General features: G+C 37.7%; 1 protein-coding gene across 2 annotated transcripts in view; it reads right to left on the minus strand.

Moving 5' to 3' along the window:
• Nucleotides 1-1,481: 1,481 nt before the first annotated feature.
• The window catches only part of UBE2E2 (ubiquitin-conjugating enzyme E2E 2), a 263,927-nt gene continuing 248,226 nt past the window's right edge, over nt 1,482-17,182 (minus strand). For both annotated transcript variants that reach the window (XM_012732195.1, XM_004692285.2), the window contains exon 6: nt 1,482-2,304. In XM_012732195.1, coding sequence (XP_012587649.1) covers nt 2,207-2,304 — 98 coding nt within the window. In that variant the 3' untranslated portion in view covers nt 1,482-2,206. The remainder of the gene's footprint in view (nt 2,305-17,182) is intronic.

Below are 17,182 nucleotides of genomic sequence, written 5' to 3' on the forward strand. Positions count from 1 at the left end.
CCTTTGTGGTAAGAAAGACTGAAGGAGATAAGACATTTTTGATAATTTTCTAAAAATCAGTCTTATATTTATTTTATTTTCAAGAAAGAAATGTTTAACATATAGCTACCTGATATCTGACTCTTTCCCTCCCCAGACTCTGGTGGTCTGTATCAGGAATTAGCAAACCACAACTCAAGGCTAAATCCACTATACTTACTGTTTGGGTAAATAGCTATATCCCTCCACACGTATCTTCTGTAGTTCCTTTTGCTACAGCTACGGAGTTGAGTAGTTGTGACAGAGACCATGTGGTGTTGTGCTATGCTGGAAAATGATTTCAAATAAAATGACGAAATCATTATTAGAACTAGAAAAAACATCTCCAGGTATTCTGGTTCAAACATTTAAGTATATTTCCTTGGGATTTCAACATTTAAGTATATTTCCTTGGGATTTCTTTTTAGTCACTTAAAAACAATAAAAACTATCTTTTAATTAATTATTTTTAAAAGGATTTATTTATTTATGCATATAGAACTGGGGGGCAGGCCACAGGTGTGGGAGTGGTGAGAGTGGGGAGCAGAACAAATGAAATACACTGCTGAGGGGAGCAGCAGGCAGGTCAGGAAAGTTCTGCTGAGCCATGTGGGTCAGCTCCCTTGCTGGTGATCGAACTTGTGCCAAAGCGGCTGCTGATAGCTTTGCAGTGCTGCGCTTTAACCTGCTGTGCCACCAGGGCGGGCCAAAACTGTATCTTTAAATAAGAAATATATAGAGATGGATGACTTACTACTGAAATTCTACTATTCAGCAGCAAAGATGTTCCTTAAATGAGATCAAGCTATTAAACTAGGAATTATTATTAGTGGATGTGGGAGTTTCCAGTATGCCTTATAACAGAAACAACCTTGATCTGACTATCAGTCAGCATGTCAGTGTGCTTTTCAAGCTGCTCCACACAAGTTTTCTCTGCTCCCTATAGCTGCACACCTGAAAGAGCGCAAGGTCAAAGCCAGAACAGACATACTCTCATCACTGAACGTGTAGACACATGGTTGGGTTTGTTTTTCACCAAAATTATGGAGAAAAAGACAAAAGCAAAACTCAAGGGCAATCACTGTAATACTTTAAAAGAGGAAAAAAAAGAAATCAATTAAAAAATGATGGAACACAATGAACAGCTCAGGCTTTACTTTCACTATCGGGCTAATTTTGGAGTCACATTTTAATTGTTCAGTGAAGTAGTGACAGGAAGGATTTCCATGAAAAAGCAATGTCCAGCCAAAATGTGAAATGAGAATAATCTGAGACAACTGTAGGGTCATCAGGCTATTGACAAGTGGAGAAAGCCTACATTTTTGTCAACTTGATACAAAGAAATATTGAAGGCTTGAGATGTAAAACATACTTGAATCTGTAATGGAGTTGGACAAGCCTTGCGACATGGAAGGAAGGCTGTGCCAGGGCCAGGACACCAAGTAAACGCCAGGTTACCAGGAGTGCATTTATCAGCCACAGTGATTTATTGAGTGCTTTAATAATGCAAGTGTACATCAACTGATCCACAGTCAAAAGTGGCAGGTCCCTAAGAAATTTACAAGCACTTTAAGTAAATCAAAATACATATTATTTTGTTCAATTCAACAGTCTTCTGTGTGGGGGACAGAAGGCTAGTGATAAACAGAGTCTCCGTAATGCACAGTGATTCTGATTGAAGCTTTTGTACAAAAACTTGTTCCCAGTAGCATGCACCCACCAATAAAGACTTCAGTACAAAAAATTAACCCTAAGCACTACATTTAAGTAGAAACAAGATATAATTCTGAATTCGTGTTTTCCCGAAGATCACATAAAAGGAAAAAATTAAAATAAAACAAAAAACAAAACCACACAGTAATACAAGGCTTTGTAAGAAAGCTCTTATTACAGATCCAACATTTTTGCACTGAAAACAAAACTTCCCATCCAAATTGAGGTGGGAAAAAAAAAGAACCCAAATTGTTCAAGTTAACAGAAATCAAAAAGGAATAAAACAAGAGGTGGGGGTGGGTGGGGGAAGAGAAGGAAACGGGGGAGGGAGGAGAGGGCATATGACATACCATCACAGAACGGTTCAAAATTTAATAAAAATAAGAAAGTAAGAACCGAGGTCGGAGGGGTGGGTAGGGCTATTGATGCACTTGGTGAATGTGCTTGCACAGGTCCGGCGGGGGCAGGCGGGGCCCTATGTGGCATACCGCTTGGTCCACTGTCTGGCCATCCGGTCGTGCTCCGCTCTGTTGGTCATGTACTGTGTGGCGATGCTGCCCACCAGAGGGTCAGCTGGAAGGGAAGCAGAGTCAGGAGTCAGTAAACACCAGCACCTCTTCCACTTTTGGAGAAAAGAAGGTGTAAGTTGGTCCTTGCTTCTGGATGGGTCAGGAGAGGGAGAAGCTGCTGCTCCAACCCGGAACAAGTCACTCCTGCAGTGACTGAGCATAACCTGCCACTGAAGGTCCACATTTCACAGCCTGAAAAGTTATCTACCTGAGTTTATACTGACACCTCTTGTCCTGTTTCTTGACAGTGTTACCCTCTCTGTCCCCATCATACATTTCTCATCATCATCATATTTTCAAGGAGGCATTTCCTGAGAAAATGCAGGTTTGCTGAGGGAGGTGGACTTTGAGGTCCTTGATGGGATCTCCTGGGAAGCAGCTCTTGTGGCCTGGTCATGTCCTAGCCCGTTCACATCCCTCTTCCTGTGCTGAGGGAATTCCCAGGAACTTAGCTGAAGACAATCAAGCCGCCTGTTCGTGAGAACCCATGACATAGAAGTGGTCTATTTCTTCCAAATTTAAGAATACCAAATCCACACAGGTCTTTAGTATAAAAATACCATTAGAAGAATACCAACCTTCACTGATTTACCACTTCCTAAAACTTTATCATATTAACGACTTGAGTCTCCCTGGAAGCTGACACATGATGATAAGAAGGGTGAGTCACTTGCCTGAGGTGAAGCTGGGCTCTGAGCCAGAGTCCGAATTCTTACCTCCAGGCTAACTATTCAACTATTCTCTACCCAGACAAGAGCAATTTAATGGGGGTGATATACATGTAATTATTATAAAAATACCATTAGAAGTTAATAAGAGCCACATATATATATTTATATAGGTTTCTGGAGGTCCCAGAATGTATTCCTTTTCCTCCCATTCTCTACTTTTACTCCTTCCTTCATCTTTTTTCCCCCTTATTGTTGTGTTGAGTATTAGATCAAGTAATAAGAAGGAACCTAAAGGGAAAGAGAGAAAAACCAGCAAAAGCTTACATTAGATTAAAAAAAAGGGTAAAAAATATGGAAGTGTGACTGTTGGCTGATGTCACCTGCAACTTGGGCAGATTCTGGGACTCTAACCTATTAAGATATTCATGACCCATGTTCTCAGTTATTAGTTACAATGGAAACATGCTTTTTTGATGATCTTCTGAGGTAGATAAAAACAAAGTCTTTGAAAGCCCTCCTAACATAACCTTGCTTAAGTTTTAACAAATCTTGTTTAGTTTTTTGGACTTGCTGCTAAGCCTGTTATAATTATTATGGGAGCAGTCAGTTTCTCACATTCATTTATATCACAATTAATGGACCACCCAGTAGACAGGTCTGTTCAGAACTCTTGACTCTGCCTACACATTGTGATTTTTATCCTTCAGTTGCTCAATTGCTGAAACTGAAACTCTTAAATCAGGCTCAGTCAGAGTTCAAGATTTAAACCAGTAATACCAACTGTCGACACAAAATACCTGAAAATTGGCCAAGATACTTTTAAAAAATGTGGTCTTTTAGTTCAGACTAAGAACCTAAAGGGCCAAGAAGAGAATTCCATTTCTCTACTTTTGAAAACAATCAACTTGTTTTAATTTCTGGAAATCCAGAAGTCTTGGGGTAAAATTTGGGTATCTTTTAAATAGCTTAAGTCTACATCACTTAAAGAGAGGTGGTTAAATTGACTTTGCTGGTCAATTTAACCAAGCTTCACCTGTACTACCTAACTTACCGATTGAGGTAAAGGACAGGCTTACAGAGGAATGACCAGTGATCTAATGTTCCATCTCAGACTGAACCTGACTGTCATTTTAGCTCAACGGAGACACAGGGATACAGGTGAAGGCTAGGGAACAGGAAGCTACAGGGTGAGGAAAGGAGTCACAACAGTCTTTAATATTATTTTAGCAATGGCGGGGGCGGGGGGTGGTAGAAATCTCAAAAACAAGTTACAGTGCAAAGAAACTAAACATGCAATATGCTAACATTTTTTGTATGCTTAACTAACAGTCAATTTCAGAGTCCTTTTATCCTGTCAAGTTTGATTAAAAAAAAGTTATATCTCTTTTCTATTTACTTTATACATGCTAACAATAAAAACACTAATGGTAATTGAAACCTCAGACTATACAAAACTGAGAAAGTTGTAAGTGAAGATAAGACCATCTGCAAATTCACTCAGAGAGAAGTATTATTAACATTCTGATATGTTGTTCTGGACTTCTTTGAACACACAATTGGAAAACATGAACTTATAGTCTTCTTTTATAATCTTTTAAAAATATATAGGGTGAATAACTTTTGGTCAATAATTACGGAGCTGTCTCATCATTTTCCATATTCAGCTGAATTAATGACCAATTTCCTCTCCAGCAATTTTTTGCTTAATAAACAATACTATGAAGATTATTATGCATGCTTTTTTGCAAATCTATGTATGTTAAATCTGTTTAAAAATCAAATGATATTAAACAAATTGTTCTTAATGCCAATATTTTTGTTGAATATAAGAAAAATCACAAATCTTGAATTGAAACTATGCAAAAATATGTACAGCCAACAATTATCACAGTGAATTCAATGGAATGAGATACTCTCTTTGTAATGTATTTATAATTATGATCTTAAGTAAGGTGGAATTTTCTTATAGGGTTTCATATTTTATACAAACATATGTAACAAGGATGAAGTAAGAGTCTCCACACGTAAATTATTTAATTTCTTTACCTAAAATTTTTTAAAAGGTAAAAATTTGTCATTTTGGGTTTTAGATTGTGACTACTTTCCCACATCTTTGTATTGTTAATGTGAGATTACTATCTGTCATTCTTCTTCCTCTTTGCTAAAGAGAAACCACAAAGTTCACCATTGGATAAGTAAATTTAAATTTAAGTCTCCTACATTTTTTGCCTTTGTTCATCAATTGTTTGACTTTTTGAAAAGAGAAGCATGTTCTTACTTTATAGCAGAGTTAGGTACATAACACTTAGTTCTCCCAACACCAGTGTGGCACGTATAGTAGAGTCTTAGAGGCAGACAGAGGATTTACAGTGTCGTCGCCGGAAGTCGTGGGAGTGGGAGCTGGTTTATAATGCTCTCCTTTTACTAGACCTCTAAACCACACTGCTTCATCCGTTTAATAAAAATGTCATTTTTGTTGACACACACTAGCTATGAGATATAAGCCCAAATGTAAGTGTGAGACTGAAAAATCACTGATGATGGTCAATACTTTTTTCACTCATCTCTACTTTGTTCATTTCACCTCTGCCTCCCTACACAGTTCCAGGCATAACCAGTGATGTTCAGTAAATGCTTGTGAAATGATTAATGATCAGTGAAAGTTGATCATATTGAGTACTCTATCCCCTCTCCCACCCCTTTTTTTTTGAGTTATGTGGTATGTGCACTTTGATTCTAGAAGAGACTCAGACAACAACTGCTGCTCTCCCTCAAGCTTTGTCTAATGGCTGAGGCGAAACAGAGTATTTTGGGAGCAAATGGGGCTTCTAACCCCATCCAGAAAGTGGGGGGGGGGAGGGGAAACAGGGATCAAGACTAAAGGGGATAAGAGACAGCTGAATGGTGAGTGGGGAATGCAGAGAAGACAAGCGGACTGCTGAACTGGTGAGAAATACATCTGTTTGCTGAGTCAAAGAACATTCTAAGCTGGGAGAAATTAACACAGAAACATTTTTTTATTCCCTCTTCTTAAGAAAACATACATGCTTTCAAAGAATATAATGGGAAAAGGTTTGGGCTTTTGATCCAGAGTGCCTGGGTATCTAAATTCTAGTAACAACTGAGTCACATCCTGCAAATTACTTCACTGCTCTATGCTCAGTTTCCTTAATGACAAAATGAAGACAACAGTACCTACTCCAGAGATTATGATGAGAATGAAAGAATTAATTCTTATCAAGTACCTACAATTTCTGCTACTATTTTATACATGAAGACAGGAGAGTAACTATTCACACAAACATATAAATAAATGTCTCCTTTGAAGACATTCTCTTCTGATAAAATCTGAAGTCCCTACCATGGCTCCCAGACCTGTGATGTAGAGCTTATCTTTCTAGCTTCCTCCACCCATGCTTTCACTAGAAAAAACGACCTGCAGTTTCTCAGGGAGCCCTGCTCTGGAGGCTCTGCATCTTTGCTTACGCTGCTTACTTTCCTCTCAAGCCTCTGCTGATTTCTCAACATTTACTTCAGGTACAGCCTCTTGGAGGTTTCTTCAAGGGGTTTCCCAGAAGTCTTACGTGCTCTATTTCTTCTGCTTATATTCCTGGCACTGTGCTGAGAATACTGCCTTTTAGTTGCCTGTTTACTTATCTGTATTTCCCACTTGACTGCAGCCTGCACAGCCATTCACTCAACTAGTATTTACTGAGTTCCCATACTATGTTCCAGGAACTGGAAAAACTAGTGCTAAACAAATACCTGCCCTCCGGGGACTCTGCTTGCCTTCTCTGTATCCCACTTATTAACTCTATGCTTACCTCATGGACGTATGGTTGGGCGGAAGAATGTAAGACAAGTAAGGTGCATGCACAAAACAGCCATAAATAGCAGCTACTCCCCAAGGCAGGTGACTCTGCTGCAGCAATTGCACTGTCAGTGGTGCACCACAGAAGTTTTTCCTTTGTACATGGATTATTAGCAAGTCAAAGATGGGAGTCTGGTAACAATTCTCACAGCTTTCTTTCACTTTTCTCCTTGTGTTTTTTTTTTTTTTAATCCACCATCATTTGGATTTACTGTTAATATAAGATGTTGGTAAGTGTTATGAATATAATTCAATTAAAAACCTCTTATGGCCAAGATAAACAACATTACATGCAAGGGAAAGGTTTGGAACTGTTGTCACATGTTTGCGTAGGTATCACCAAAAAAAAGCTGTTGGAATGAAATATATCTTAATATTGTCTACTGCCGATACTAAAACTGATGGAAGACAACTTGGTAACTACTCTGCTCATGGCAGGAAAAGCAGCACGCCAATGACTGTTGAGAAGCAGCACACGAATGTAAAAACATTAGAAATAAAAATACGAGGGAACAATTTTTACACGTTCCATAAATACTCATAAAGTATTTTCTTGAAGCATTATACATGGCTTGAGTTTGCAGAAGAGCCACAATGACACAGCACCACCATCATCAGCCAAATCTTTAAGTCTAGCGGTTGGAGAGTAAGTCTTTTTCCACTATAGAAAAAGGAAAGCTCACTGACCCACATTGGCACAGATAGCACCCCTCTCCAAACTCATTCTTTTCATCAAGTGAAGACATTTAAGTATTGAAAATGTACAGAGGAGCCATCGAGCAGCTGGCAGTGCTGAGAAATTAGATTGCTACATCAAAATGACAAAGTTTAAAAACATAGAATTTTTAGTAATATGATTGTAACACTAAAATTTTTAAAATAAAATATTCTTGTATCTCAGAAGATCATTTTTTGATGGGAACATTCAGCCCTGCCTTGGGCTACTCATTGATTTTAAAATTGGCTGTTTAGTATTCAGCCAAAATAAATTCAATGCCCCTCAAAGGATAACACCATTTATCTATTATGTGTGGAGAAAATATTTTCTCTCAGTATATCACTTTTTCCTTCAACTAGTTTATGCTGACTCTTGCTATATATAAGTTAAAATTTTGTTTATATTGCATTAACTTTTATTGAGGTAATACCAGTTTACAATACTGTACATGAGTCAGAGTTACAGGTTCACACCTCTTTGGATTTATGTTACAACACCATGCTCAACCCCAAAGCACTGTTAACCCTCCACAATATCCAGTGGGCCCCTCCCTTTTTTACTTCCCATCCCCATCTCTGGTGGTCTCAATTCTATAGTCAGAATTCTAGGGTTTGTTCTGAATTTAGAGTTGTCTATTCTATTGTTTTTTTATATTCTTATTTGAGTGAAATAAAATAAGTCAGTCTTTCCTGAATATTTTCTGCCCTGATGTTATGCTTATTTATTTAGGTGTTTTCCATTCAGTACAGTATTTTAAAAATATTCTCATAGGTACATATATTAATTAACCTTTATGTGAATCGATACCTTTATCATCACAAGATTTCTACATATATACCTGGATCTGATTCTGCATTTGAAATTCCTTCAATAAATCTCTTTTTTTTTTTTTAAAGATTTATTTATTTGTACAGAACTGGGGTACAGAACAGAGATGCGGAGGGTGAGAGGATTCACCAGGGGCAGAGTGGGAAGCAGAACAGGCAGATCGACGAAGTACACTGCTGAGGGGAGCAGCGGGCGGGTCAGGAGAGGTCTGCCACGCCATGTGGTCACCTCCGGGGCAGGCGGGAATCGAACTCATGTGGAAGTGGCTTTGGATTCTCAGTGCAGTGCTTTAACCCGCTGCGCCACCAGGGAGGGCCAATAAATCTCTCTTTTACTTTTCAATGTTATGTTGTTTTTCTCACTATAGCTTTATAGTATATTTTGATATCTAATAGGGTAAGTTCTCACTCTTTCCCATTTCTTTCCTTCACTAAAGCTTTATTCATAGAACTTCAACCTTAGTGAGGTTAAAACTTAGAGCAATTCAAGTTATTTCACCCAAGAAATACAGGAATATTATCCCTCTTTGAAAAATGCTTTCAAGATTTAGTAATACTTGAATTCCTCTAAGTTTAGTATCTAAACATAAAGTATGTGAAAGTTAGGGCATTTTGGAATGTGAGGAAACCAGAATACTAATTATAGGTCTAACCCAAACCAGAAAGATTTTCAGTACACTGAAAAAACAAAACAAAACAAAAAAATACATATATACATATATATACACACACACATATGATGTATGTGACGTATCAAGTGATTTAGGGAGGAAATAATCATATCCATGATATTACATAAAACAAGGACATTACCAAACTGGGTATAAATTTGAGTGCTAAAAAAATTTTCATATAAATCCAGTAATATATATTGATATTCTAGAATAAATAGCTGATGTTAAATGAGATATCGAGTATCAAGATGGCCCCAAAGTATAATATATGAGAAAGGATAGAAAGGAGACTGTGGGACACTGAGCTACACTTCTGAGTGTGGTGTGTGGGGAGTGAGAAAGCCGCCTTGACTCCCTCTCCTGCCACCACAAATATGGGAGATGATTTTTCCTTTCAAAGCCATGTGAGGAGGCTACCAAGAGATTCTCTAGTAGGTATGGTGAGTACCTGCAAAAAGGAGACTTTGGAGTATCATTGCTGCTTGACATTTAAATCAGATATGCACTGATGAGGTAGCTGACCTGATTTGTGTTTTGATGAGCTGGGTAGAGAGAAGGGGCACCAAGGAAGTGCTCTATACCAGTTCTGCTATCTTGTCAGTATCCTATCAAGAAGGTAGTTCTGAGGGGGAGGGGGTCACAGTAGCAAAGAGTCTGTTAGGAGAATGCTTTGTGAGAGGCAGAGTGATATTCTGAAACCAGCTTGCCAGTCAATTTAAATTTTGGTTAATTTAAAGCCATTATTAAAATCAAATTATATAAAATTACAATTAAATACGTTATTTAAAAACAAAGGTAATACACACTTAAAACTTATTATTTTTTAAAGATTTATTTATGCATACAGAACTGGGGTATAGGCTAGAAGTGCAGGGACGGTGAGAGGATTCACCAGAGACAGAGTGGGGAGCAGAACAGGAAGATCACTGAAAAGTACACTGCTGAGGGGAGCAGCAGGGGGGCCAGGAGAGGTCTGCTGCGCTATGTGGTCACCTCTGGGAAGGGCGGGGATTGGACTCATGCTGAAGTGGTTTTAGCTTCTTAGTGTTGTGCGTTAACCTTCTGTGCCACCAGGGAGGGCCCCATTTTTTCTTACTTTTTAACTCAAATGAAACCATCACCAACACTTATGCTGGAACTACATTTGTTTGACTTGCAACTAGATGAAGGTTACCAATACCTGAGTATGGCAACAGCCTGCACATTTTCTGAGAACCAAGTGGCTACACGGAATCTTCACTGAAGATTTGTCTTTAAATCGTGTACTGCACATTTTTTACACAGTAAGATGTGTAAGAAACTTATGTTCATCTATACACATGCATCACCACCCTACTCCAGCCCGCCAGCTGTTAGATTTTCGCTAGTCCCCCACTAGGGAAGAAACTAGTCAAGGAAGTTGGGTCAGGGCTGGATCTTCCACCTCGGGAACTGGACAGTGAACACTCCAGACGTGAAGCAGCATTTTGGCACCTGTCACTCAGAAGGCATGGATAGCTTGCCAAATACGCAACTTGAGGAGACTAGGTAAAGGGACACTGTTCTCATTCATTACCTAGATATTTAAAAATGCACCAGACCGAACTTCTAATAATGGAAAGGGATGTGAATGCTATGAGGCCTGCAACATTTTGTTAAAGGAAAGAAAATTCGGCAAGATTCAACAAAAACATGGCTTAAGGTAGTAACTAGAAAAAATTAAAACCATTCCATATTAATGCCCCCTGGGTTGAGACTGCTCAATAGACAATAAAAATACACTGGCTATAACCTAATGTACACTGTTGATCAAATTTTTTTTAAACTAAAAAAGTCATCCTCTATGGCTACATGGTAGTGCTATGTACATTAAATCAATGTGTTTTGAAATATAAAGTGCTCTGTTAGAATAGACTCATCTAAAGGACTGCACAGATGGTTCATTCCTACTGAGAAGCTATTGGATTGCAATTCCAGGCCTAGTTAAGCAATAATTCCTAATGAACTCTCATAAAATAGCCATACAGTAGAGAACTTGTTTAAGACACCAGAGATTCACACATTACTTTCCCGAAAATACCAGTGCAAAATGCTGTGGCTAAAGCAAGTAGGAAAAGTGTCAAAGACGCCAAAACAGCAAAGCTAGATTTTTAAAAAGCTGCTTCACTGAGATATTGCCCACATACCATACAATTTATTCATTTCAGTTATGTACATTCATAGTTTTAGTATACTTTAATCTATTCACAACCATCATACAATCCATTTTGGAGTATTTTATAACCCTAACCCAAGTGAAACTCTATATCCATTAGCAATCACTCCCTATCCCACCTCCAGTCCTAGGTTTCCAGCAATCTACTGTTTCCATATATTTGCCTACTCTGGACCTTTTCTATTAATGCAATCATTCAATATATGGTTTCCTATAACTGGCTTCTTTCACAAGGTCTCAAGGTTCATTCATGCTCGACAGTATGTATCAGTTTCTTTTTATTGCCAAATAATATCCTTGGTATTATTATATTAACTATATGTAGTCCTTCATTGACTGAGATATATATGGGTTACTTTCACTTTTTGGCTATTGCAAATAAGTGCTGCTGTGAACATTCCTGTACAAATTTTTGTGTGGACATGTGTTTTCATTTCTCTTGGGTAGGTTCCCAGGACTGGAATTGATGGAGAGCCATTTAACCAGGTGAGGAACTGCCCACTGCTGTCCCAAGAAGATGCCCCATTTTACTTTCTCAACAGCAATTAAGAGGGTTCATTCTCTACACACATTTGTTTCTCATCATGATAAAAAATAAAAATTAAGTTGGAGGATTTTCTCTCATAATCTCTGGTTAGGAGGCGCAGAAGATTACCCTGTGCCTTTCTTTCCTCTACTTCCAACCTTGTTTAAGTAAAAATAACAACAATAATTAACAAAGTTTGCTTGTAAGGTACATCTTTTCTTCAACATAAAAACATTTTTTAATCCACAGCCAATGTAATTCTCTCATTACAAACTGGTGTTCTAATGTATGTTTTCTTCCAATAATCTTTTCCACTCACACACCTATTCAATAGGTAAACTGGATAGGGTACAGTTGTGAGCATGTGTATAAATACAGGAGTCATTCCCTAGAAACCATCATACATACCTACAATCCCCACTGTATCTGGAAATCTGGACTTGTGTCCAAAGTTATAAATAACCCAGCCTAGAGTCAGAGCTGGGCAAGAATTTCAGCTTACCAGAAAATTCTGCCTGCTTTGGAGTGCTGGACATCTGTAGCTGAGGAGACCTGGTAAGTCAAATGGATGCTGTCCCAGCTCAGAGAGCCTCTGCACTGAAGGTATGGGGTTTGATCTGGGCTGAGATGCGTTGCTTTTACGCTCTCCTTCAGCCATTATGTCCATCAAGGAGGGTATGCATCACTCTGAGGTACTGACTCCCCTTCTCCTTAATGGGAGGCAATGCCTTTCTTTTAGTTTTATTTCACAAAACCAGCAGTGCTCATATGGGATTTTTCTTATTGCATTTCAAACTGGGTATTAAACTTTTTCAGCTGTGAGCCATCTATTTCTAGCCAGATGGCTCTATAACTTCTTTCATATGGGAATCCCACCCCTCTGCTTCCTGTTGCTTCCCTAAGTAGGTTTTGGATTATTTCTAGTGACCCCAGTTGCAGAGGCTTCAGGTACTTGCTGACCCTTCTTACCTTGATGCTTCTCAATCCAGATGCTAGTCTCACTTAAAAGGTGCCAGGCCTACTCTGGGGGTAATGACAAACACAACATTTTCCTACGTTCTCACCTTTAGGAAAGTGTTGTAAATTCAAAACCAGGTCTCTGTCTAACTTACTGAGTAACAACTTTGTAAAGCAGGGGGAATCCAGCTTGTATCTCGCTGTCTCCCTCCCCATTTGCTTAATTCTCTGGCATGTTTCCGCTTCCTGACTCGCAAAGATTTTTCTCTCCCAGAGAAATGTTCATATACCTTAACATGATGTGACTGTCACCCAATTTATCTTCTTTTCCAGAGAGATGTACTTTCTCAAGGAGAACTTAAAAGAAGCCCACATTTAGCATTAAGAAACATACAAAAGGGTACATGTACAGTTCAGTGTTGTTTTTGACAAAGAAGAATTCTGGGTCCTTCAAATCACATACCTGCCAATGGAAGGTACTCTGTTGCACCTGATAAAACCGTACTGTTTTCTTCCCCATCTCATAAGCCTTTTTAAAAACTGACGTATAATTTGCATATGACCTTGTATTAGCTTTAGTGTACAACATAATGGCAAACCTGATTCTGATTATTACTTCACATGCAGCCAAGCTGTGCTAGCCATTCTCCATGAAAACTTGACCCTCATTGGTGTTACAGTTTTTCAAATTACATTCTACACATTATGCTACTTAATTCTTTCTCCAAGACTCATTAAGACAAGAAAATGGGTTGCAAGAAAGCTGGCTTCCTGGCTGTGATGATTCAGATCACTAGTGGGTGGGAGGAACAATGCTTCCTACCTTGTGGGTGAAGCCAAGGGGAGCTCATCTACAGGGGCTTTTATCCACCACTTATTTATTCAAGGCTGGTTAAACCATGGTCTTCTTGGAAATTCAAAAGCCACTCTGATTCAGCATGGAGTGGGACATGCTGAGACCCTCATTTTAAAATGCTTTTGTGGTGGACAGAGCTGCAGATTTTCAGATGCAATGCTTCATTTGAGTATTTTTTGGAAACTAAATCTTGGTGTTAAAATGGAATCCAGTAATGAGTACACTAAAATACACAGCCATATTTAATTTCTAAAATAGTTATTTTTACAGCAGCTGTATAAAGTTTAATTTACCCCTTGCCCTGAGAGATATAATGAATGCTTAAAACAGCCCTGCCTATTTTTCTATAAGTGGCTACATTTGTTTCCTGTGTAAATATGACTAAATTTGCATAGCGATTATATATCTAGAGCTATATTTTAGGGGGGGAAGGCAGTAAATAAGCCCACTGCCCCAAATGAGTACACACTCACATCTGCATGAACAATGATGTTTTTACTTGCAAATTAGGTATGATTTGTGCCAGTAAGTTTTCACTGTTTAAATAACACAAACACAGTGACCATTCTTAGAAATGAAGATTAAAAAACAGTGATTTTTTTTTTGGGGGGTTGCAAGGTTAAATCAACCTTCTAAGTTTAACTCCATTTGGTCAGAAAAAGCACATTCTGGCACAGACATGTCTTACTTAAGTTTAGGAAAAGTCAATAATAATAATAAAATAATAATAATAATAATTATAATAATAAGCCCTATAGAAAATATACAATTCAGTGACTATTTGTGGCAAGTTAAATTTAATAAAATGGACTATGGCCCTTTTAATTTTTATCTATTTGCCTATATTTCACTTATAGGAGGATTCTTATTTACCTGCATAAATGATCAATCTGAAATTGAATTTTTACGTCCCCCCTCCCTTTTAAACACAAAGAAGTTAAAAGCTTCAAAGAGAAAAAACATTAAGGAAAATAATAGGATTTGCCAACACCCCAGCAGGTATTTCCAACTCTCTCTTAATAAATCGAAATGGGGAAGTGCATCTTGACATTGACATTCAATAGCCCTTTGGTCTCTACTTGAGAACAGACTCATTATTTGCAAGAACCATGCCCATATTTTCACTTGCAAATGAGGTACTGCATGTACATACAGGGCTTTACATATTTAAATTGCTCTGTCTAGGATAATCATAAAAGTAGTAATAAGTACAAATACTGGCGGACAATTCCTACAAAAATAACAAAAGAATTAAGCATTTAATATAAAAGTTATTCCTAATGTACAGGCTCCCAAGTTACTGTGGCATCAACACATGTTAAAAATTTTAACTAGACTTTTATCCCTATTGGAGTGATAAGTAGTGATGTGTCCTTAATTCAACATCATAAAAAAAATAAGGAAGCCTGTATAAACGGCTTATGACAGGACAGATGGTGCTTCTGCTATTAGTTAAACATAAGTATCTTTTATTTCTGGAGGCAGGTATTTAAATTTTATTTAAAATCGGAAATGAAAATTAGCCGAGTAATTTAAATCTAATTCTCATTTGTACTAAGTTAAAGTCTCTAGTACATGACATCTGACACAGAAAGGCCCCCAGGTTATCTAGTGTGGGGGTGATAGGTCATGGAGAAGGTTGATTACAGGGCTGAAAAATGAATGTTTAATGTCTTCCATGCCCAATGGCTCTTTGTGATTGTCTGCCTCTGGTAACAATGTTAAAGCGCTTAATCAAATGCATTTGGATTCCTTAAGAGGTGCTTGTTTGCACTAACAAGCCAACCCTCAAACTTATAATCAGATTATAAACCAAAATGAGTAACTGTTTCTCTAGGGATAACATAAGAATAAAACTTTAGTACATAATTTCATTAGCTGTTGTTTTTTTTTTTTTTAAATCTGTCAAAACAGAAACACTTGTCAAAAAGTCTATGAAGCTGCTGTATATTCAGCCAATACCTTTAATAGTAAAATCATCATATTATGCTAGTGTTGAGACTTGAGTTTTCTGACAATTTGATTTCAGAATTTTATAGGAGATGGTACTAATAACATAGGAATGAAGATGTCTATAAAAATTGGATTTCAGCACTTCAACTGGTTAATAAACATCATTTAGATGGAGCAAGTATCAGTGAATGGAAACTCTGAAACAGGCAAACCAGTGTGTTCATCTGGGATGGGCCATATCCAACTGTTGGATGCCAGGAGACTATATTATGGGCAAAAAGTTGGTACTCATTCTCCCTCCTTTCTACCTCCAATATACAAGTTAGATTAAGGATGAAATTCTATAAATAAGCCATGAAGTTAAGATATTTAGAGAACATCTTTAATGATTTGTCACCTTGACTCTTCCCCTCTTGGAGACTGTTTCAGTTCGGTTGGTCTCCAAAAACATTATGCAGTTGGTCTGGATTCATTCATTTACTAGACATGCTTCTAACTAAGTCTGAGAGCAGACACTAAATTGAAATCCTATTGCATACACCTATAGATGTGTCTATCTACATGTATAAACTTAGTGCGGGGGAGAGGAGACATAATAAAATAAAACATTGTTTATATGTGTGCATAGATCATCTGGGTTTTCAGCCTACACTTAAAGAATAAAATATATTAAGCAATGTATTTTTGAGGTTTGATAAAGAATGTGCAGATCAGACATGGTTAAATCTGAGACCAGCCTGAAGTCACGGTGAAGTATATTTAGGCCACCAGGTTTTTGTTAGGACATCAAGCTGTTAGTGGCTTTGTAGGACATATCCCATTAGCTGGAACCAACCCTTGTCCAGCTACTATTGTTGACATGTCTTTGATAAAACGATCTATAATATGACCTTCATGGGATATCACCCCAGAGAATAACAATGAGAAATGCAGTAAGACAGCCATTTTGACATGCTCCGCTCAGACATAAGCTGACCTAGTGTGTTGATGTCAAAAGAACAAAAAGCTAGACTGACTTTCTAATGGAATTTGTCAGATCCCTCTAAACTCCAAGAAGGCTACTAAAGCACTCTGTGGACAAGAGGGTGGAGGAAAACTGTGACAGAGTAATTTTACTAATAAAGAACTGAGGCTATATATTTGAAAAAAAGTTACATGAATCTGTTGTGATTCTGTGAAAAACTGAATAACTGCTGAGTTAGATCTCATTAATTCTATGAATTATATTTCTGTTAAGTAAAAATGCAATAATTTTATAAAACACACCAATTCTGCATATGCTATTTCTGAATCATAGAATGTTTGCATTTGTTTTTAAATTGTATTTTCATTAATTAAATTAAAATTAAAATTTTGATGGTACAGAGGAAGAAAGGTTGGATTCCTGATACACACACACACACACAGTTAAGCCATGTGAATATTAGAAAGGCTAAAATTCTAAATCATAAATTTGTACTGTATATTGTAAGGGAAGGTTGAATTTTTTTTTAAAGATTTATTTATTTGTACATACAGAACTGGGCTACAGGCCAGAGGATCAGGAGCGGTGAGAGGCTTCACCAGAGACAGAGTGGGGAGCAGAACAGGCAGATCGACGAAGTACACTGCTGAGGGGAGCAGCGGGCGGGTCAG

This window comes from Condylura cristata, unplaced genomic scaffold, assembly GCF_000260355.1.
Source record: "Condylura cristata isolate star-nosed mole 26May11 unplaced genomic scaffold, ConCri1.0 scaffold00033, whole genome shotgun sequence".
NCBI classification, from domain to species: Eukaryota; Metazoa; Chordata; class Mammalia; order Eulipotyphla; family Talpidae; genus Condylura; species Condylura cristata.